General features: G+C 53.4%; 1 protein-coding gene across 3 annotated transcripts in view; it reads right to left on the reverse strand.

The window, feature by feature from the left end:
* RAB11FIP4 (RAB11 family interacting protein 4) overlaps positions 1-22,855 on the reverse strand; it is a 117,621-nt gene that overhangs the window by 5,996 nt on the left and 88,770 nt on the right. For 2 of the 3 annotated variants that reach the window (XM_025476470.3, XM_025476471.3), the window contains 11 exons: positions 10,831-11,051; positions 9,022-9,216; positions 8,343-8,477; positions 7,960-7,995; positions 6,786-6,885; positions 6,396-6,499; positions 5,105-5,245; positions 3,558-3,639; positions 2,742-2,879; positions 2,483-2,641; positions 1,183-1,326 (listed from right to left, as the gene is read on the reverse strand). In XM_025476470.3, the coding sequence (XP_025332255.1) occupies positions 1,183-1,326; positions 2,483-2,641; positions 2,742-2,879; positions 3,558-3,639; positions 5,105-5,245; positions 6,396-6,499; positions 6,786-6,885; positions 7,960-7,995; positions 8,343-8,477; positions 9,022-9,216; positions 10,831-11,051 (1,455 nt within the window). Of the gene's footprint in view, positions 1-1,182; positions 1,327-2,482; positions 2,642-2,741; positions 2,880-3,557; positions 3,640-5,104; positions 5,246-6,395; positions 6,500-6,785; positions 6,886-7,959; positions 7,996-8,342; positions 8,478-9,021; positions 9,217-10,830; positions 11,052-16,413; positions 16,643-22,855 lie in introns of those variants that run through there. The other variant, XM_025476473.3, reaches the window with a different exon arrangement.

The following is a 22,855-nucleotide window of genomic DNA, read 5'->3' on the forward strand; positions in this document are numbered from 1 at the left end:
CTCTGCAGATGCCCACGCCCCACCCCCAGGGATCAGAATTGGTCTGTGGAGTGACCCAAGCGTGAGCAATTACTTGGTACAGGCTGAGAACACTGGCCAAAGACATCTACAGTCAAGAACGACTTCCAGGGACACCTGGGTGGCTCAGTGGTTGAGTGTCTGCCTTTGGCTCAGGCCATAATCCCCAGGTCCTGGGATGGAGTCCTGCATCGGGCTCCCTGCAGGGAGCCTGCTTCTCCCTCTGCCTGTGTCTCTGGCTCTCTGGCTCTCATAAATAAATAGATAGATAGATAGATAGATAGATAGATAGATAGATAGATAGATAAAATCTTAAAAAAAAAAATGACATCCAAAGTCCCAGGGCCTTAAGCTGGGACTCCAGGCCACCTCTAGCTGTTTCCTCTACCTGAAATGGCCCCTTCCTAACCCCTCCCTGCCACTCCCCCAGCACAGGTCCATCCTGACGTGTCCTTTAGGATGTCCCTAAAAAGCTGGCTCTGGCCCCAGGCTTGATCCCTTTGAGACTAGGGATTAGCTCTTAGCTCTGCATCCCAAGCCCAGACTAAGGGGTTCGGGGACTTCTTAGGATTCATGTTAAAATGTAACCAGGGTATTTTGGAGGCCTGATCTTTTATAACCACACCCTGGTGGGGAAGAAGGAATGGACTTTGGTTCTGGAGACCTGGGTCCTCTCTCCACAGGCTGGGTGACCTGTGTCCTAGTTTCCCAATCTGTGACATGGAAGTGTCCAGAAAGCCTTTGAGGTGTCAGAAGATATACTACAAGCAGGTGCTCAAGAATGCTAGTGCCTTTCCCCCTGTGGGCTGGAGAAAGGTGAGTTCTAGCCTCTCCTATACTAGGAGAGGTTGATGGAAACGTATTGGTCAACTGGCCGTTTGGTATGTTTCTGGCAGAGCTAAGACTCAGACTTCACTGTTCCCAAACCCATGCTTCTCCCTGCACAGGCAAGGAATCAGAGCCGATGTAACTCCACCTAGAGCCAGGTTCCCTCACAGCTCAGCATGCTGCAGGGAGCTACAGATGGGGACTCTCAGGAACCAGGCTCTGGTCTGCTTTTTCCACTTGGGGCAGCCTGGGGCTTCTCATCACAGCACATGGGGATAGGAAGTGGCTCACAGAGGAAGGGCCAAGCTCCAGAGCAAGAACGGGTGGGCACGTTACCTCATCGCGAGAGGCTGTGTCTATTTCTGCAGCCAGAGACTGGGCTTTGGTCTGGGTGGCAAAGAGGTTCTTTGCTTCATAGAGGCTGAGGCTCAAGATCTGTCCATTCAAGTCATCATTCTGATCCCGCAGCTTATGATTCTCCTGTGGAACAGGACAAAAGCAGTGTCAGCCCCAAGAAGTGTCCAGAACCCACCAGAACCCACTTCTTGGCATTCACAGTCTCCTGACTCCAACCAGGACCCTCCCCTCAGGCGTGAGTCTTGGCTAGCTCAAGATACCCAGAAATGATGTGGCCTCTACCAGGCTCAGGGGGAAGGCCTCGGTCTCGGGAGGTCCTGGGGACCTGAGGAGGAGTTACAGGCCCACTCAGGAGCACTAACTTTCCAGAAGGGGCAGGGCTCCTGGCCATCCCTTCCTCCTTGAGGGTGGGTGAGCCAGCAGAGGAGCTCCTGAAGTCCCATGTGGGGACCCTACCCACTGGGTGGCTCCTTTTCCAACACCAGTGCTCCATACAAGTGATGCTCTGGGGTCCCTGGGCTGGCAGGCTGGCTCTGGGCTCCTCCTGTACCTAGGTTCAGGATCCTGCTCTGGGAGAACTCTTTCCAGGGACAGTTTTGCCCCCGAGTATGGGTGGCCCCACAGTGCCCTGCCCAGACCCCATGTGCCAGCACCATGGGCTAGCTTTTGCCCAAAGTCTCCTAATTGCTCAAACCTTGGACTTTGGGTGCCCTGTCATGAATGTGAAAGAGCCGGGGTTTTAGGACTGCTGTGGGATGCTGGTGAAGCCAGCTCGGGGGTATAATCTATACAGCAGTTTCCTGCCCCCCTGGGGTCAGGCTAGGCTGAGTGGGGGCTCCACTTGCCATCACTGCCCCGCTTGGTCTCTGCCCCTCCTGATCCTGCTCCCCAGTCATGGAAGTGCTCCTGGGAACCATCTGAAATGGAACCTTGGGCTCGGGATCTGCTTCTGGGAGAACCCAACACAGCGAGACAGCGCTGTGCAGCTGGGCAGGGTGGGGTCTCATTCGCCAGCCCATCACCTAGGACAGCAGAGTGGTGTCTATTTCTTCTCATGGCCTCCAAGGAGAGCCCCTGGGGCTCGCAGCAGACACGGCCTGGAGGCCTAGAGGCAAGCAGGCCATCTTGCCGAGCAGGGAGGTAGGGCCGAGCAGCCCCGATGGTCAGGCCGGTCAAGGGGAGCAGACGGGAGCAGACGGGACTGCGTGTGGGAGGGCGGTGCTCCAGCCCCCGGCCCCTCAGAGACCCGTCCTGCGGGGCCCGAGGCTCCGAGGCCTACCTGCTTGAGCCGCTTGACCTCATGCTCCAGCTCCACCTCGCGGGCCCTGGTATTGAACTCGCCCAGGCCAGAGGACGAGCTGCGACCCCTGCCCGGCCGCTCGCAGTCCAGCTTGAACATCTGCAGGTGCTCCAGCTCCTTCCGCAGGTCCTCGATGAGCTGCATGGGAGAGAGGCGGGCTGGGGGACGGCTGGGGGAGCAGGGCTGCGGGACGAAGCCCTGGTGCCCCCACCCCCGACCGCCCAGCCCGGGGACCCACCTCCTGCGTCGCCTCCCGCTCCTTCTGGAACTCAAGGCGGTTCTGCCGCAGCTTGTCCATCACGCGCTTGTATAGATCCGTCTCATCCTTGAGCCGCAGGCTCGTGTCCTCCAGCCGGTCAGACATGCGCTGCCGCTCCTGGAGGCGGGGGCACCGGGGGCACCGAGTCAGGGAGGAGAGCTCCCAGAGAGGCTCACCCTGCCCCAGGACCGGTGTGGGGCTGGGAATCCAGCCAGCCCCCTGGACGGGGCCCTCTGAGTCACTGCTTAAGGAAGCTGCCAGGTCCCTTGTGATTCTAGGGAATCACGGCTAAAAGATGTGAGGCCTCTGAAGTCCTCCAGCGGTGCCAGATGAAACCTGAATCAGGTGCAGCCAAACGAAAGCTAACCTCCTTCTCTTTGGTTTATTATTGTTTTCCTCCATTATATAAGAAAATATATTCACAATAAGAAAAATTTGGAAAATCAGAAATCTAGGAAGACAAATTACTATTCATATTTTATTGCTTTTTGTTCTTAAGGCAATTTTTAAATGATTTCATTTATTTATTTGAGAGAGAGAAAAAACTTGCAGGAGCAGAGGGAGAAGCAGACTGCCCGCTGAGCAAGGAGCTGGATGCAGGACTCAATCCCAGGACCCCAAGATCATGACCTGAGCTAAAGGCAGATGCTTAACCTACTGAGCCACCAAGGCGCCCCTAGGGCAATAATATTAGAATTCCAGAAACTAGCAACTAAGGGTCTCTGTGGACAACACTGCCTCTCTGTGGATTCAGCTCCAGATCCAAGTCTGAGAGATGCCGCGACCTGCTCTCACCTCATCCAGCTTCTCTGTCTGTGCCTTGAGCCGGGTCACTGTTGTTCTGAGCTCCACATTTTCCTCCTCTAGCTGCTGCACTCTGCGGGGGAAGGAGAAAGACAAAAATGTCAGCAATGGAGGTGATCTTACAATAGACAGACAATCTGCAGCGATCCTCTGCTGCCTGGAGGAGGAAAGATGCCAGAAAGCAACAGAGAGCGAGAGACCAAGAGAATATGAATAGTTGTTCCAGATGGTAACACAGCTTTGAGCTTCCTGTCATCCGAGGCAAAATGGTAAAAACAATGAATCACCATCCTTATGTTTTTGATAAAAGGAAACATTCATTTGTGAATAAGAACATGGGATTCTTTTTGCACGTATCCTTAGAGCCTCAAACAACAGAGGGGAGGTTTTCCTGCTAAATAGAGTCTTCCTGTGGCTCCTGTGGCTGGGCCCTCCTATTAGAACTCACACTGGTAAACCAATGACAATATTTGCTTTCTCTCCCTGGCATCTCCCCCCAGGCTCTTTGCTTGGCTCTCCCGGCAGCCACCTCTGACACCCACGGGGACTGGTTCTGGTGGTCATAATCCTCTGTGTTAGTGTTCACAGGATGCTGTCCTAACGGATTCCATGAGGAGACACAGCCCAGGTACCCAGGTCGCCTTAAGTGACCCGAGGGGAGGGCAGGGGAGCTGGGCTGTCAGTGGCACCAGAATAGTGTAGGGTCATTTCTCCACTGACTCCTACAGAACATTCCCTCTCCTTTGCACTTAACACTTTCTTCCTGGAGCGATGGCCTCCTGACCTCCACTGCCCTCTGGGCTCCCCAGGAGCACAGGGGTAGCCGTCCTCTCTGCCAGGGAGAGGTAGCTTGTGGGTGGCCTTCCTGGCCTGTAGTGAGGGCAGTCCTGGGACTTTTTCATGGTCTTTACGTGTACGTACTACTCTGATATGCAGCATCTCACCTGCCCTCACAGTCACTCAATGGGGCAGGAAGGGAGGGATGACAGATGGGGAAAGTAGGGCCCAGGAAATGACACGGTAGGTCCAAAGTCATGGAGCTGAAGGGTGACCAACCCAGATTCCCAAGCCAATACTCCTCTCTCTGCCAGCCTCAGCTTCCAACAGCTATCCCTGCAGCCCAAAAGCCCAAAGGAAACCAGGCCCTGCTTTTCCATTGACCTTGGTCCCGGGGACCCAGGGTCCACACACCCAAGTGTTCAGGGTTGGGGAGAATCTGACAGCAGGGGGAGCCCCGAGCCTGGACATTAGACCCACTGTTCTTCCACCTGTTCTCTGGTTGATAGACAGGAGTGTTATTTCCAGGTGTACCTAGTATGAGCAATGCTACTACGATGATTCTGTTATATACTTCCTGGCAAACGTGTTCAGCTGCTCAGGGATCAAGAGGAGAACTGTTAGAACGGAGGGCTTTCCTCCGGGCTCAGCATTCCATCTATACAATGGACCGTGCCTGTCCCATAGGCCTGGACCAGGAGTGGAGGGTGCAGCCGCGGGCAGAGGGCTCTGCGGGGAGGCCGTCCCTGGCAGGGGCCCACCTGGTGTTGAGCAGCTCGATCTCCGTGCTCTTCTCTCTCTCCAGCTTGCTATAGGCTTCACGGTGTCGTCGTGCCTCCTCCTCCAGGGCCTGCTCAGCCATGGTCTCCTGATCTTTCACCATCTCCTCCAGCTCATGCACCCTGAGGAGAGGGGTGCGCACGCCAGTCCAGGGCCAGCTCTCATGGGTGGTGTCTTCCTGCCCTATCCCTGGCTGCAACTACGGGACCCCTCAGCCCTGAGACCCTGGCTCAGCAATAGCCGGGCTGTGGGAAGTGGCAGCATGTTCGCCAGGCCTGTAGGTCAGCAGCTTCACCAACAGATGAATTAGGGACACCCCAGCATGGAAGGAGAGGTGGACCAGGCAAGCATGCCAGGAGGACCTGGCGGTTGGTCCAGAGGGGAGCAGGGCTCCACCGAGAAGGTGGCATTCCCAGGCCAGGCACAGGGAAGGATGGCAAGCCCTGCCATGGCTGCATGAAGCAGTCCTCAGGCCTCGGCTTCTCCTTTTGCTCTCCTGCCTGGCCACCACCCCTCTGACCAGTAATTCAGCTATGGGAGCCTTGATTCCAGAAACAGGCAAGTCCTTGGATAGTGACCCAGAGTGTGCCAGACCCAGGAAAGGGCCAGGTCCTTCTAGCAGCCTAGCTGGCATATCAGTCCAGGGCACATTTCAAGGTAATAGTCCCTCCAGGAGGCTGACTTTCTAGGGTGCATAACAGAACCCATCCTTGGGCCCTATAACGTTGAGGACCAGACCCTGGGTGGGGATCAGTTTACTGAGTTTCATGCCAACCCGTGAGGACCTCTACACTCTACATACACTACCTCACCACAGTCGTGGTCAGTGGGCCTCTGTCAGAATGAGGGGCAGCAATGCCTGGACCCTTTCACTAGCAGAGGTGCAAATCCCTGACTCACATCAGCCTCTCCCTCTACAGAGCTTGTCCCCAGAAGGGGGGTCAGACTATCATCATTGTCAGTCAGAGAAATAGGGGACTCCTGCCTTTAGGCTTGCCCTGGTGCTGCAGACCTGGAGGTCAAGGTCAAGCTCCAACCCATTTCTGAGTTCCCAGAGACCAGTTCCCCCTGCCATCCTGCATGGGCAGGGCCATGTAGCAAGGGGCTGATGCATCCCAGCATCTAGAGAGGAGGGGCAAGACGTGTAGGTGACCACGCCCTGCTTTTCTCAGGGGCCCTTACAACAGAGACTGCCATCTGTTCCCCAGTCACAGCCAGGCTCTCCCCCAACTTCCACCCCACCCCCGCCGAGCCAGCCCCCCCAGCCCCAACCTGTGCACCAGCTGCGTGTTCTCCTGCTTCAGTTTGCTTTTCAGGTCTCCGTTGGTCAGGCTGTCATTCTCTAGTTCAGTCACCTTTTTTTCCAGGAAGCTCACCTGCAAGCAGGAGGCAGAGGTGGGGGTGGGGGTCAAGGGGCCTCTGAGCTCACAGGACAGAGAAGCAGAAACTGTGGAACGGACGGCCAGGCCCTCCAAGTGTCTGTGCATGAAGGGTGGTAAGGGCAGGGGTGTGTGTGCTCACATTATAAGGGCCACCCATCCCCACTTCCTGGGACAAAGACGGTCTCCGTCTCCCAGGTCCCCAGACAGCTGCTGGAACACTCCCCACCACCTCCAGGGGCATGTACCCATCAAGCCCCACCTCTGCCCAGCCAGGACCCACCTTCTCGGTGATGTCATTGTCACAAGAGTCAATGCTGTCTCGGAACAGGTCCTCGGTGCTACCATCGCTGCTACTGAAGTTGCTGCTATGCATGAGCTGCCTGAAAGGGGTTGAGGGGGGTGGAGGGCTATAGAGGCCGGCCTCTGGGAATTGGGATCCAGAGCAGGCTATGCACTGACAGGGGACTAGGAACCCAGCCATGGAGGCTGTCCTCACCCAGTCAGGGGAGGAGAGTTGCCTGACCTCTGAACTTAAGAGATCATCTGGTTCAGGATGGTAGATGGGCTGCTATACCCCTCCAGGCAGATATGGCAAATCCATCACGGCTCTGCCTTGCTGCTCAGTACCCCTCTTCATGCCAGTGTTCTAGCCAGTAACTACCCAGTGACCAGAGCGGGCACATGAACCCCCCGACCACCTCCCTCCAGCTGTAAACCTGCCCAGTGAAGACAGACTGGCCCCACAGTGCTGGCAGAGGGTCCTCTCGAGGCCTCCCAGCAAGACTCAATCCCCTCCAGCAAACCAGCTCCTCCTGCATCTCTGGGGACCCTGGGAAGGGGCAGAGAGAAGGAGGCCCACCCAGACTCAGCAGGGCAGCCGGCTGGGTGGGTCTACAAACAGGCCAACATTGGCCGAGGGAACTCTTGCTAGAGGCAAAACCCAGCTACCATTCTCCAGAGGCTCCCACTTCCTGCTCCCTGCCAGGCAGCAGCCATGTGTCTGCCAACGGGCTGTCCTGTCCCAGTTCTGCTCCTGAGCCAGGGCCTGGGCACTTGCCAGCAGCTCCCAGGGCCCAGGGCATAGACCTAGGCCAGCCTACAGGAGAAGCTGGATCCTGAGATCCAGGGTGGGATCCTTGGAAGTGAGCTGTGCAGGATATAACCTGGAGCCAAGTGACCAGCTCTAATGGGGCACCCTCGTGCCCAACCTCAGTCAGCAGGAACCCCGGGAGGCACTGGTACAGCTGCTAGTCCCAGAGAGCAGGGAGCCGCCCCACAGCCATGAGATGGGCTGTGTCTCCCTGGGTGTCCCAGGTGTGCCTGCCTGAAGCTGAAACAGCCAGGGGCTTGGGCGAGGCCAACTGCTCCTGGCACTTCTTTTTCAGAAGTAGACCTCATCTGGCTGCTCTGCCTGCACTTGTGGGATTCTTCATTCCCCCAAGGGGGTGCCTTACCGTCCGAAGGCTGTGCTAGAGATCTTCCGGTTAGGGCTAGAGAGAGAGAGAGAGAGAGGACAGTCATTGAACAGAGGGGGCTCCAGTACACTCCTTACTCTGCTGTGGCTGCAAGAGACCTGAGTACACCATGGAGCTTTGTCCCACCCACTGCAGGTGGGCCCTGAGTAGAAGCCCCAAGTAATCAGCTTGGCCCTGAGTAGAAGCACCTTGATTTTCCCAATGCAGAAAAATGCAAGCTCCCCGGGATCAATCCCACTCTGACAGTGCTCTCACTTGCCACGACAGAGTGGGGCCACCTCGCCTGCAGCTTCCTCTTCTGGGTACCCCCTGCCCCACCTAGCCCTGGTCTCCCATCCCTCTGCTGGGTCCTGGGGACTCACCTGTTGGCCTTCAGGTTTTTCAGCCGGGCTTCCAAGTCATTCAGCAGGTTGATTTTCTTGCAACACTGAGAGCAGTAAACATCCAGCAATTCACTGTTGTAGGTGTGCCGCATTTTCCTTGGGGTCTGCCCCGCACTGATTGAGGAGAGAGAAAGAAATCACCTCCTGCTCTCCAGTCTGGTGCCCTACTCCATCCTGCTGAGCTTGTTTTACAAGATTCTGCAATACACGTGAACCTTTTGTACGTGCATTTAGGGGCAGATGAAGTAGAAACACAGCAACAGATCTTCCCTCCCTCAAAACCCTCAGAGAATAAGCCAATGAACAGTACCCATTTCACAGATACAGCAGCTGAAAACTAATGGCAGAGTAAGTCATGACTAGGTCTGTAGGTCACCTGGAAGGACCCTTCAACACCAAGGTGCTAGGGAGCAAGACAATGAAGACCCCAGAGTCTGCAGCCCCCCACGTGGGTTAATTCTGATTCTTCCTCAAGATAGGAGGAGAGATAAAAAATTTTAGACCCCGACCAGAGTGCCGAGGCAGCGCCCCCAAACCCCTGGAGCAGAACCCATGTAGCTGAGGACTCCGCCCTCTGAACCCCCACCCCAGGATGAGCTTCGGTTGGTTCCACCACTTTTCCTTGTACCCCAAATGCCATTCAAGACCACGGGGCCACCTGGAAGACACTGAAGATCCCAGGTCTGAGTAGACATTGGTCCTGGTCTCGTCATCGGGGCAGGGGCTGCTGGGGGCACAGTCCACATCGTCCCCCTCCCCATAGTCTTCAAACTGCTCCTCGTTGCTGATAAGCGAGGTGGTGGAGTGTGTGGAGAGGTCTGACGTGGTCATGGATGGAGCGTGGCCCAGGGACCTGGGTGTCAGAGGAGGAGAGAAGGCGGCCGTTAATGCAGCCTCGTTCACAGCTTGTACTGGCGAGACCAGCCAGCCTTCCTGGAGGTCAGTCGGTGCCAGAGATCAGAAGCCTAGTTGAGTTTGTGCTTCCTGACCTGGTGAGTACACTTTGGGGACCTCATCCTAAGGGAAACCTTTTGCCACAGAAACGGTTCCTACACGAGAGATATCCAAACCAATGATTCTCTAGAGCAGCAAAGCACCGCTTAGCACCTAATGGTTTCCCTGCATTAACTCACCATAAATCATAATAACTTATGTATATAAGATTATATATTCTACATTGCTAATACTAGCAAATTGAGTGATCAAATTACAGTTGCAAAATTATAACATGGATTAGGAAATAAAATGATCAAATTATGGATTATCGAAATGTTGAAAGGTCTGTAAAAAAAAATACTAGCAATCCTATGGGAAAATTAGTACGAATTAAAAGTTACATGTGAAAACTTAAGTTATAGAAAGTAAAAGGGGTCTACAGGATAAGAAAAGTAGGGCATGAAAATATTTCCGTGGTGGCAGGGCTGGGGTCTGGGTGGTGGGATTACAGTAGGTTGGTTATTCCCCTCCATCCTCCCCACTTTTCTACCTTTCTCACATTCTGTTTAATTGGCTGGGACTCTAATAAGAAATTAAGTCTTAAAATAAATAACAGCGAGCTGCCAGGTGAGGAGGCGCTTCTCCTGATTTACAGAGGGGACTTCTAGTCCAGAAAAGCCTCTCTACAAAGAATGTGGGTCAGAGAGCCTAGGCCTCTCTCGGGGGCCCCTGCGGTATGACCTGTGACCGTATCAGGGGCTGGCTGACCCGGCCTGCAGCCTGAGAAGGAAGCATAGCTCATCACCTGCCAAAACAGATCTTCCCTTTAGTTGTCGTGAGGTCATGTCTGCATGGTGTCACTCATAAATGATGGTTTTTCTGAACTACTAAGCCTCCACACTCCCAGCTGGGCCACCGGGCCAGGTGGCAAGAAGCAGGGAACCAGTTAAGGCAGTAATTCTCAAACTGTGCCCTTGAGGGTTCCCAGTCTCTATCTGAAAATCAGAGTGTTGATGATAGGGCACAAGAGAGGACCCTCCTGGTACCTCCACCCTGTGTTTTGTTTCGTTTTTAAACTTACTTATTTGTCCTCAGTTCCTTAGAGCCTTGGGTAGAATTCATCATACCCCTCAGCTCTTTCTCCTACACATTTTACTACAAGCCAGCCCTGCTGGGTGCCTCTTGGTGATGGGTCCCCAAAACACAATGTGAATGACCAAGTGGCAAAATGGTGAGCCAGAGGGTCAACAGGTCTGTGGTCCCTGACCAGCTGTCCTTGGTGGCTGGTCGTAGTATCACTCACAGACTGCTCCCACTGAGAACAGCTGGACTCCCAGAGGCCCTGGAGTCTGAGAAGCCCTGCACTGAGAAAATGTATAGGAAATTATATTTTTAAGGTCAAAAAAATGATTAAAAATTGACAATTTCATATGGTCAAACTGACACCCCCTCTCCCACCCTCTCCAAATCTCTGGGGTGGCCATGACCATCACTTTCTGATATGTGGCGCTCCAGACTAGTTTTAACTCACTTGTCTTCTGGCAGGAACAGGCCCCCGAGCCCTCCATCCTTCTCTTCGGCAAGCGATCCCTCCAGGCTCTGGGTGCTCTCCATCGGGCTGTCCGTGTCTGACTCTGGGGGGCCTTCAGCGGGGGCCAGTGTCATAGCCTCCTCCTCGTCCTCGGGGAAGAAGCCGGGGCCCCTGGGGAGGAGCTCGCCATCAGCGAAGGTAAGTCCTGGCACCTCGCTTCCCTGGGAAAGACAGAGAGGCACCCCATGAGTGGGGCTGGGTCCCCGGGGCTTAGCACATCTCATCAGACTTCAAGGATGTCAGCAGGGATTGGGGAGCAGGGGAACCCAGACCCCAGGACCTTGAGGGTAACAATACCTGGCAGGTGACCTGTCTTGGATCTCTCACAATGACTGTCTCATGAGAGCCTCACATAGCCAGAACCCTGGGACAGCCATCCATGGAGAAGGGCCACAGGCAGGCCAGCTATGTCGCTCAAGGCACCTGGACAGCTTGTCAGGGTCTGCGTCACAGTCTGCACAGGCAGCCGAATGGCTCCGTGACTGAGCTAAGGGCAGAGCCGTAACAGATGGCCACCAGGAATGACGACCCCGACAGAGCAGAGCTGGATGCAGCAGGGTATGGGGATATCCCCTAGCACAGAATCTCCCTCCGTGATTCGAGGCATGTCAAATAACCTCTGTGAACCGCAGTTCCCTCCTCAGTAAGTTGAGAGGGACGATGGACTAACGGGATCACGGAGTCTCCGGGGAGGACCTCAACCAATCAATCCTGGCCACAAGACACGGTGCCAGCCCGGGAGGGACAGTCTGCTGTGCCCCTCACAGCCATGCTGGAGAGGAGGACACGAGGTCCTTCGATTCTGAGCTTGGGGTGGGTCCCCAGTGCCCAGCACATGGCCCACCACAATGTCAGTTCGGGACAAATGTTTGCTTGGCCTTTTTGCTGAGACCACCTGACAGGTTAAGGGCTCTGGCCTTATTCAGAGTTTACCTCGTCTGAGAGGCAGCTCCTGACAAACCACTTCTTGGGGCTTCCACCTGCACCTGTCCAAGATGAGAAGCCTTTCCCCAGGCTCTTTGGGGTGCTCCCTGGCGAGGGCTAGTAGAGCCTTCCACGACAGGGGGTTCCTGCAGCCCCAGGACTGCAAGACGGGCAACAGAACAAAGCCTGTGAAGAGCCTCCAGGCACCTCAGACAAGGACCGGACCAGGGACATCCAGGGAAGGTGGTCAGCGACAGGCCTGGCTGGGCCCACCTGGAAGGGTGCAGTCCCCGCTGCTGGTGGGGGGCAGGCAGCCCTCCTGGGGCTCCCTCCCCACCAAGACTTCCTGGCAGTTAGTGGGCTTGGCTCCTGCCGTGCCACGACTCGGCCGAGCGCTGGCTGGATTGGCAAGTCGGCACCAGGCAGCCAGGCGCCCCGACTTGAGGCCCAGGGGCCGGGTAATTAAAACCACTCCCAGTGTTCGCACAGCGCTTTCCACCTCGAGGCCGCTCATCCGCCCCACATGGCTCCCAACCTCACAGGACCCTGCACCCTGGGCAAGCTCTTCCTCTGCAAGCCCGAAGCTGCAGCCCAGGAGAAACAACGCAAAACCAACGTTAACGGAGCAGCCGCCCAGTTCTGGAGACAGAGCTGAGAGTCCGTGCAGAATCTTCTCCGGGCTTACGACCGCTTCAGAACAGCGATCCTTCTCCCCAGTTAATGAACCAGGGAATCGAGGCTCAGAAAGTAGCCCGCCAGAAGCCTGGCCAGCAGGCGGAGGGCCACCTACCTCCACCCGCCCCCTGCTTGGTTCCATTTATCAGTGATGCGACCCACACTTCATGGGATTTTCAATCTCATGGTGACAACGAGAAGATTGTGCATCACAGGAACATATTAGGAAGTATGAAGCCTGGGCATTCTGTCCCTGCTGCCCGCTTCCCACCCGCACCGGGAAGCTGCCCGGGCCAGTGCGCGGACCCTGGAGAAACCAGGCAGGAGGGAGACAGCCCACCCAGGAGAGCAGGGCACCTGGCCGGGCAACGCATGTGCTCTGTTCCTTCCTCTGCAAGCTTTTTGCCTTCTCAGCCACAAGGGCAGGGCTAGCACTTGCTAGGAATGCCCGCCTTGTGGCTTATAGGAGTCCTTGGCCACTTCGGGTTCTCAAAGCCCCATCAGTTGGGTCTCCTTCCCCCCACCCCCGCACCCCGTAGGTGAGGTGACTTGCCTGGGGCTACACGGGAGTTGGTGGCAGGGTGGGACTGGACCGTGAGCCACCAGTTCCTACGCTCTCCTCAAAGCTTGGCCAGCACGGGGTCCTGAGGAGGCTGCTTCCCACCCCCACCTACAAGTTTGCAGGAGGCAAGCAGGGCACCAAGGAGCGACCAGTAACCATGCTCCCCGGGTGTCCGGCCTGGGCTGTGTCTGATTCATGTTTGTCTCCTTGGAGACTGAGACATAGAGGCCCAGTTTTTGCCGGGCATGATGCCCAGAGACACCCAACTCACTATATGCAGGTGGGGACCATGACCCCATCTCACCTGATGCCCCAGAGCAACATACCCACTTCTGACAGCTGGACCAAAAGAAAAGAATGGCCTGGTTCAGCCATGGCTCTGACTGAGCAGAGTCCACATGTGCCTGGTCCTTCATGATTGTCACAGCAGCCGGTCTGTCTCCCACACATATCCCCATCCAGCTCTGACACCAGCCCCGGGAGAGCCAGAAGACGTGTACGGGGCAGCGATGAAGGAGTCACAGTCCTAGTCTGACATGTGGGGAAGATGGGGCTCAGGGTGGGCAGGGACTGGCCTGGAACTTCCCTGCTACCCAGCGCCCTGCGCACACGTAGAGCCAGGCTCTGGACATGCACCGCCCCCTTGCTACACACACACACACACACACACACACACACACACACACACTCGCTCTCAACATACAGCCTTTTCTCTTAAGATCAGCTGCCTTCCCACATTAACATCTTTCCATTCAACACACTGTTGTTTACCCAAAGCAAGTTAAAATTTTTATAACTTCAAAACCATTTTTAGTAGTTTTCCCCCTAAATTCAAATAATATCAAAACAGCTGTAAGTAACTATATGCCCTGGTTGGCCTGGGACAGTACTGGTTTGGCATTTGTCCTGGAGAGAAGTGGCCCTGCTATCCCTGCTCCATTCCTCTGGGCCCTCTGGTAAAGGGAAGGGCATAGCACCAGGCCTGGGAGGGGTGCTGTGGAAGTGAGGATGGCCTGCTCTGATCCCAAACACCTCAGGAAGGGAGGCAAAGCACAGCAGCTGCTGGAAGGTGCTAGAAGGCTACTATTCATTGGTTTGGAGACTAGGAAGTATGCCCTCCTCAAGAGGCTGGGCCTGGGGAAGTATCCAAGACCAAGGTTTTCTAGAGAGATCGAGGGCTGAGGTTGAGAAAACAGGCCCTATCCAGCTACTCTGGCAGGGCAGGCCTGTATCACCAGTGTCCCCTCTCCTCACCCCTACCCTGTCTCCAGCTGGACTGGATGCAGCTGGCCCTGGCTAGAAGAGGGAGCCCAGAGGCACACAGCCTGCCTGTGGGAGCACCTCTCCAGTGAGAGTGCCTTTACCCACCAGCGGGCTCCACAGTCACCCTTCCTCTGTAGGAAGCTGGCACAAGCTGAATTCAAAAGCTGGTTAAAAAAAAAAAAGAAATACCCATGGTAGGAGAGGGCATCCCAATATCAGAGGGGCCAACCATGTCCCTCTGTCCACATGCCCAGAGGGGGTGTGGCAGGGTTCAGACACGATGACTTTATTTGGTCCTCCCCATCACCTGGCCCTAGTGGGATGCCACCTCCAAGTCACACATACCACCTATTTCATTTTCATGGCAGCGAGAGCACGGACTCCAAGGGACCCCACTTGCACATTCCCTAAGAGAAGGAATACCCTAGGGGCGCCTGGATGGCTCAGTGGTTGAGCACCTGCCTTTGGTTCAGGGCGTGATCCCGGGTCCAGGGATGAAGTCCTGCACTGGGCTCCCCTTGAGGAGCCTGCTTCTCCCTTTGCCTATGTCTCTTTCTCTGTGTCTCAAATAAATAAATAAAATCTTAAAAAAGAAAAAGAAGAAGAAGAAGAAGAAGAAGAAGAAGAAGAAGAAGAAGAAGAAGAAGAAGAAGAAGAAGAAGAAAGAAGAAGAAGAAGAAGAAGAAGAAGAAGAAGAAGAAGAAGAAGAAGGAGGAGGAGGAGGAGGAGGAGGAGGAGGAGGAGAAGGGGGAGGAGGACCACCCTAAAGGGGTAACCCTGGAGATGTCTGCATCTGAAACCCCAACAGTCGGCACTGTGGGGAGCACATGGCAGGTGATTGGCAGGTATCTGTGGAAGCAAACTACCCCGCAGAACGGGGAGCTGGGAGGAGCCCACTGTGGCAACCCCGAGGCCCAGGTGCCCATCTGGCTTGCTCACAGGCCACCATGCAACCCTGGAGGAGTTGTTCAACTTCTAGGCTTCATCTAAAAACAGGGATGGAAATACCCACTGGCAAGACTGCCACAGAGAACCTACATAGAACAGGGCCTCACACCTCACAGATGCTGGGAACATGGCAGAGAGGAGGTGGGGCAGAGCTGTGTTGAGAGCAAGCTCTGGAGATGGACTGACTGGGTTCAAATCCCAGCTCCACCACTCAGCTTTGCAACCTTAGGTTTACTGGATCCCCCATGCCTCAGTTTCCCCATCTGCAGAAGGGAGTTAAATGTCACCAGGAAACAAGTTCGTACACATTCTAAGCACACATAGAAAATGGTCAATAAATCTGAGCTATTATTGTCTTCACTGTTGAGAGAAGACAACCAGGGGTGTCTCTAGGCCCAGTGGCCTCTATCCAGGCCCCGGGACCCTATCCCTTTGACCCCCAGTGACACATCAGGTGGAGGTTGGGTGGGTTGAGCTTCTGGAAGCCTGAAGTTTGCAAGTTCCAGAGATGCAGGTGCCTCTTTTCTCCCCACCAGGGCCATCTAATAAGTGTTAGGATGAGACTGCCTGGGCAAGGGAGTCCAGCAGGCTCTGAGGCTCTGGCTCATCCACCCCCAGGCCTGGCAGTGGCTCCACTTCCCAGGCAGTAACTCAGAGCCAAAGAACAGCTCTGTGGGGACAGGGCTGGGTAAAAATAGCTTGAACGGGCACATCCCAGCTTCCCTCGCAGCCAGGCACCAGCAGGCACACGTGGAACCCCACTGCAGGGAAGGTACTGGGTGGGAGGGGTGGGGGGTGGGCACACACCAAGCCTGGGGCAGGAGAGAAGCCAGGATGCTGTCTGGGTGAGGCTGAGCAGGCTAGGGGGTGAGATGGGTGTGTGGTGGGGCTGGGGATGAAATCCCTCATCATAAGCCCAGCCAGCCCTCTGCTCAGGAAGAGTGACAACAGGCCTGCTCAAGGCCTTGCTGGGTCTTCCCCACGGGTAGCAGAAGACTAAGGAGCTGACTTGTGGATGCCAGTGCCCCCAGGTCCAGAGAGAGAGGATGGGCTTACCTGGGGCTGGGATCCCCCAACCCGCCACTGCAGCTCCAGCACCCATCCAGGCACGGCAGCAGCGGAGATCAGTAAGCAATCCAGGCTGTACCCACCTCCTGTTTGTGGCGGCCGACTCCTGCACCGAAGCCAGGCCTTGCTCTGCAGGCAGGAGGTCGGTGCTCATCGGTGGCTGATAGGGTTCTGGTTCAACAAAGGGTTGCTCAGATGCCAGTCAAGGGGTGAGGGTGGGAAGAAAGGGGGAGGTAAGTTTCCACGCAAGGAGGCTGGTGCCTAAGCCTCGACTTCTGAACAGAAGTAACCATGGCTCAGATACAAGGCCCCGGCTCCTCCCCAACAGGGTCAAGGGTAGACACAGGAGCACCAGGTCACCAAGCCATCAGAGTTCATTTATCTCCTGTCCTGGCCAGCCCTGGGGATGGACGACTTACAGTAAGATGAAAGCCCAAGCATCCACTCTGACTGAGGAGGCCGATTCAAGAAGACAGAACAGACTGCTGTGCTCTCATCCCCAGGGGCAAGATCAGAGAGTGGCTGGGAGCTCTGCAGTGAACTTCCTTCCCTGGCCCCTGCAGGGAAGTACTTAGTCACCCAGTTTTACAGATGGGAGAAGGGAGGCCCTCGGGCAGACGTGGTTTAGTCCTGGATGGGCCCCTCAGGCTGGCACTGAACAGAAGAGAAAGAGAAAGTAACGCTGGTGTTTCTCAAGGACTCCCATGCCATTTGCATAAGAGCAAAGGCACTCAGATAAGGAGGCCCTGCTAGTGCACGCGCCACCACTGTGGAAGTGGCGGGGAAGCCCACATGCTCTTCTTTTTGATGTTTTTATTTTTAAATTTTATTTATTTTTAAAGATTTTATTTATTTGATAGAGAGAGAGAGAGAGAGAGAGTGATTTGAAGGAGCAGGGGGGAGGGGCAGAGGGAGAGAGAGAGGGAGAGGCAAACTCCCTGCTGAGCAGAGAGCCTGGGGCTCTGATCCCATAAGATCAAGACCTGAACCAAAGGCAGACACTCAACCACTGAGCCACCCAGGCGCCGCCTTTTTGATGTTTTTTTTTTTTTTTGATGTTTTTAATTGCAACTCTTGAGCTGTCTCTCTCCCCAATCTCACACTCCTCACCCCTCCCCCGACCCCCAACAGACGCTACTGTTAAGGTAGTGTCACAGGAGTGCAAGACAAAGACAGGGCTTGATGTAGCTCCCAGAAAAACTCAGACATGAGGATGTCCGATAGCCCCCTGGCAGCAAATTTCCAGCAGGGTGGCAGAGCAGAGGGACTGAGTATTAAGGGGGCTAGTATTTCCCCAGGAAGGGGCTGAAGAGAAGAGTCTGAAGCAGACCCTGGTGGTGTCCACCCAGGCACTGGCCAGAGGTGTCTGGTCTGCTTGATCTGCATGTCAGGCCTGCCCCAAAGGCCGTGGGGTCCAACTTAGCTGGCATCAGAGATGGAGATCATTCAATGTCCATTCAGATCTAACCGGCTCCCCTTGTCCATGTTCATCCACTACCCATCTGATCACAGCAAGCTTCTAGGAACGTGCAGGCGTCAGGGAGAGGTGGGCTGCCCAAACTCACTGCCAGAGCACAGTTCTCATGATAAATGGATCAGCTGGCCTTCTGGCTCTTCGTGTCCATCTAGGGATAATCTGTGGGAATGGGTGGCACTCAAGCCCCAGGATGAGGTAAGGGCCAACAAGATCTGGCTTTCAAGCCCATTAGGCTTTGGGCCAGATCCTGGACCCCATTGGAAATGCCCATCACAGTGGGGTCAGGCGCTGCACCGGGAGACCCTCCAAGCCCCTCTTCCCACTATGCCACTTCCATTCCAATAACACTTTGAAGCATGTCAAAAGTCAGCACTTAAAAATAAAAATGAATTATTGACATTCTAATGGAGAAAGAAATGGAATAAAAAATGCTTAAGTCATCCAAAAGGAAACATGAAAAAAGGAGGAAAAAAAGGCCAAAGATCATAACTCAACCATAGTAGCAATGCATTAAATGAAAATGCAATAAACCCAGTATCCCTGAGTAGCTCAGTTGATTAAGCATCTGCCTTCAGCTCAGGTCACAATCACAGGGTCTCGGGATCAAGCCTGCATCAGGATCTCTCTCCCTCTGCATCTTCCGTGGCTTGCACACTCACTCATACTCTCTGTCTCTTTCTCACTCACTCTTTCTCTCAAATAAATAATAAAATCTTAAAAAAAAAATAAAAAGAAAATGAAATAAAATTTACTATTAAAAAACAAACCCCATCAGACTAGATAGAAACAACAACTATGTGCCATTTACAAGCGACATAGTTTAAACATTAGGACACAGGCCAAAAGTAAAGGAATGACAGGGCACCCAGCTGGCTCAGTGGGTAGAGCATGTGACTCTTGATCTCAGGGTCAGGAGTTCAAGCCCCATATTGGGCACAGAGCTTACTGTGCCCAAATAAATAAATGAATGCCTAAAGTTGGATAATTTAACTCATCTCTCTTGATAACTGATGGAGCAGACAAAAGAATTAGAAGGGAGATGGGAGGTATGAACTACACAAATGAGACCAGACACAAATAGCACAGTGTACCCACATGTAGAATAAAACCATCAGAGCGAAGGTTGATGAGGAACTGCATGCTGGCACAGTACCAAAGAACCACCCTCCACCCTCCTTTAAACACCATCCACCCCTCAAAATCTCCATCGTGGAGAAAAATCGGCTATTGTCGCTTTATAATCAGTGATCAAGCCCAGAATCGCTAATTGGGAACACTTGGACACTGGCCTCCTGACCGGACTCAAGATGAAGGACACAGCCTCACCCGTCATGTCATCTTAACCAAATACTCAATTCTAATCATGCCTTAAGATCTAACCTCTACCCCCCAGGAACATGGAAGAAGGAGGAATGAGTTACCGACCACCACAGAGAAATCACCAGGCAGAGGGTATGTGGGGACTTCTACAAGACCACTGCCTGAGCTTCTCAAAAAGGGAAGCTCATAAAGAAGAGAGAAAAGGATCTTCCTAGACCAGTGGTTCTGAGACTTTAACATACATCAGAATCATACGGGAACTGTGAGCTCAGATGGAATCAGAGCTTCTGAGTCAGTAGGTCTGGGGTTCCTTTCTATAGGTTGAAACAGGTTGTTTTTTTGTTTTGTTTTAAGATTTTATTCATTCATGAGAGACAGAGACGGAGAGAGAGAGAGGGAATGACAGAGGCAGGCAAAGACACAGTCAGAGGGAGAAGCAGGCTCCATACAGGGAGCCCGACATGGGACTGGATCCTAGGACTCCAGGATCACGCCCTGGGCCGAAGGTGGCGCTAAACCGCTGAGCCACCCGGGCTGCCCTGGTTTTTTGTTTTATTTTTTTTTCCTTTTTTTTTTTTTTTTTAAATTATTTATGATAGTCACAGAGAGAGAGAGAGGCAGAGACACAGGCAGAGGGAGAAGCAGGCTCCATGCACCGGGAGCCTGACGTGGGATTCGATCCCGGGTCTCTAGGATTGCGCCCTGGGCCAAAGGCAGGCGCCAAACCGCTGCGCCACCCAGGGATCCCTGGTTTTTTGTTTTAAAGGTGCATTTCTAACACGTTCTTGGGTGATGCCAATGGTCCCAGGACCACACTGTGAGAACCCTTTTAGATTAACAAAGAAACGCCAAAGCTAAATGTTAACCTTGGTTAGATCCCAGTTCAAACAAACAAGTAAACCACCACCTAGCTAAAAGGACCTATTGAGGTCCCAATGGAAGCTAGAATATGGGCTAGATATTGGATAATATTAGGGAATTATGCTTGCTAATTATGCTTGCTAACAGTTATAAGGAAAATAACAGTTAGTTTTGATAATGTCTTGTCTAATTTTCTCTTAAATGGTTTAGGGGGATAGAAGCTACAGAGATAAAGCAAATATGGTAGTGGCACTGGAGAGCAATTGTGGGTGTGCAAATCCTTGCTGGGGCAGTCTTCCTCCCCAGCCAGCTCCACGATGGACTATCCTAGTTGCAGGAGCTGGTTTGGGTTCCACGTGAAACACTGTGGGGGTCCTCTCATGTGGCTGATGGAGTCATGTTCACTGAAGGGGCTAGACGGTGGGCTCTGGAACCATGGGGGCTGGGAACCCCCCGTAAAGCAGTGCTTCAGGAAAACCTTGGGGAGTCACGCAGCTTTGGTGGCCCTGCCCTCAATAGCTTCCCATAATTGGTTCTTACAAGTCTTATTTTTTTTCAGCATGTTAGCAAAAAGATATATACATAAAACATGAAAGATGCTTGCCCCAAACTTGCTGAACTGGTTAAGGAAAAGCGTAAAATCTCTGACAAGTTTAGCTCCATTTAAAAGGAATGTGCAAAAGTGAAGCCTTCCTTAAAGGATGCTATATCCCAGAGGCCGAAGAGGCAGAAACAGGGAGCCTGGTGGGCCCACATGACTCCACGGGTCAAAACCCCACAAGTTCAATGAGGAGCAGCCTTGGTTCCAAAGGATCAGATCAGGCAGCCATGGTAGTTCAGGCTCTAGGAGGTGAACCACGAGTCAGAACATTGGAACCTTTTCTGAATATAGCACTTGGCCAAGAGCTACCCCAATGGGCTTATCACCAACACTGGGCCTTTGCTTGCAGGCAGAGCTGGCTCCTATCCCCTCCACTCAGGGCTCTCCCTGGATGCCAGGCTCTGCTCATACTCCTCTTTCTCCACCCCTTGGAGGATGGTTCCAGAAAACTTTCTGTTATGGGCTGACCTGGGTCCTGTCACCCCCTAAATTCATATGTCGAAGTTCCAACCTCAGTACCTTGGAGTTTGACTGTATTTAGAGACAGGGTCTTTAAAAAGGCAACTACAGGGCGCCCCGGGTGGCTCAGCAGTTTTGGCGCTGCCTTCGGCTCAGGGTGTGATCCTGGAGACCAGGGATCGAGTTCTGCATCGGGCTCCCTGCATGGAGCCTGCTTCTCCCTTTGCCTGTGTCTCTCATGAATAAATAAATGAAATCTTTAAAAAATAAATAAATAAATATTTTTAAAAAAGGCAACTACATTAAAATGAGGTCGTCATGGTGGGCCCTAACTCAATCTGACTGGTATCCTATGAGGAGTAGATTAGGACATACCCAGGGGGAAACACACACAGACCATGTGAAGACACAGGGAGAAGACAGCCAATTGCAAGCCAAGGAGAGAGGCCTCAGAAGAAACCAACTCTGTTGACATCCTGATCTTGAGTGTTTAAGCCTCCAGAATTTTGAGAAAATTAATTCCAGTTGTTCAAGCCAGCTCGTCTGTGGTACTAGCTGTTTTGGCAGCCCTCGTCAACTACCACCCTCTCCTTCCCCCACTCAGAAGCCTGTGTAGAGTACCTTAGGCCCCACTTGGCTTTGTCACCCACCTTCCCACCCTGATAATAAAGGCAAATTCCTTCTAGGTCAATTCAACTCAACCTCCAGAGAGAACTACTGAACCTTAGAATGTCATCAAGAGACTTGGGTTTGTTTTTGTCTCTCCTCAAAAGAAATGGTATCTTCTCTCTCATAACCATTTTGAGATACTGCTATTTCTGGAGACTATTTTGCTGAAGCTGAAGCTTGGTGCATCTATAATTATCAGGATGATGTTTCCTAAACACCATGTATATAAATCTAAGTAGATTATTTCTATTTCTTGTATTCTCTCAATAGTATAGGTATATTTTAACTTTAAAGGAAAGCATATGTGCAGTTCAGCCAGAGACATTTAAAACTGCAAAGGCAATTTTTGTTTGCCCAGGACTGTACTTAGTGTAGTTATAATACAAATGTAAAAGTTAGTTTACCTAAAAAGTGAATGCTTTACAAGAGAAGAGATCGGCAGTTAGCCCTGGAACCACAGGCCCATGCCATGGTCTGGTCCTGGGGCAGGCCACCTCTGTGGCCAGGAGCACTCAGTAATTGAGCAGGATATTACCAGTTTCTCCATGCCAGACAGTATTTCTGGTTCCTTGAAATCCAGTGCATATTTCTTCCCTTCGCTGTGGTCAGTTTGGGAAGGAGGGCCCTTACCACTCCTGGGACACGTGGGCACCTCACTCGGCTGAGACACCAGCCTCCCTCAGGCATGGCCAGAACTGGAGCCCCCCCATCCCATCCCCTTCAAGGCTGGCTGTCCAGGGTCAGGCAGACACTGAAGCTGAATCTGGCTAAGTGACCAAGGGAAAACCGCAGGGGAGGTGGCCCCAGGGTGAACTTCTGTTCCTGTAGGGACCAAGCCCTTGACGAGTTATGACCATCCTAACAAAGCCCCGGGTCCTGGGTCTGAGTGCCCCAGTGAACCGACGTCCTGAACAGAAAGGATCCAAGGAGGCCATCTACCCTAACCCCTGCCCCCAGAAAGAGCCAACAGTCTTGATTTTCAAGTGAGAATGTGGACTTCAGAAGCAAACCGTTGGAGATTAGGAAAACAGAACTTAAATTGCTTCCACATCTGGAAGCCGAGCCCAGCAGCCAGCCCCAAGAATTCCAGGCATGTCAGCTGATGGAGAAGCTGTAAGTCAAGGGAGGTGTTTCCTGT

Source organism: Canis lupus, chromosome 9 (genome assembly GCF_003254725.2).
Source record: "Canis lupus dingo isolate Sandy chromosome 9, ASM325472v2, whole genome shotgun sequence".
Lineage (NCBI taxonomy): Eukaryota > Metazoa > Chordata > Mammalia > Carnivora > Canidae > Canis > Canis lupus.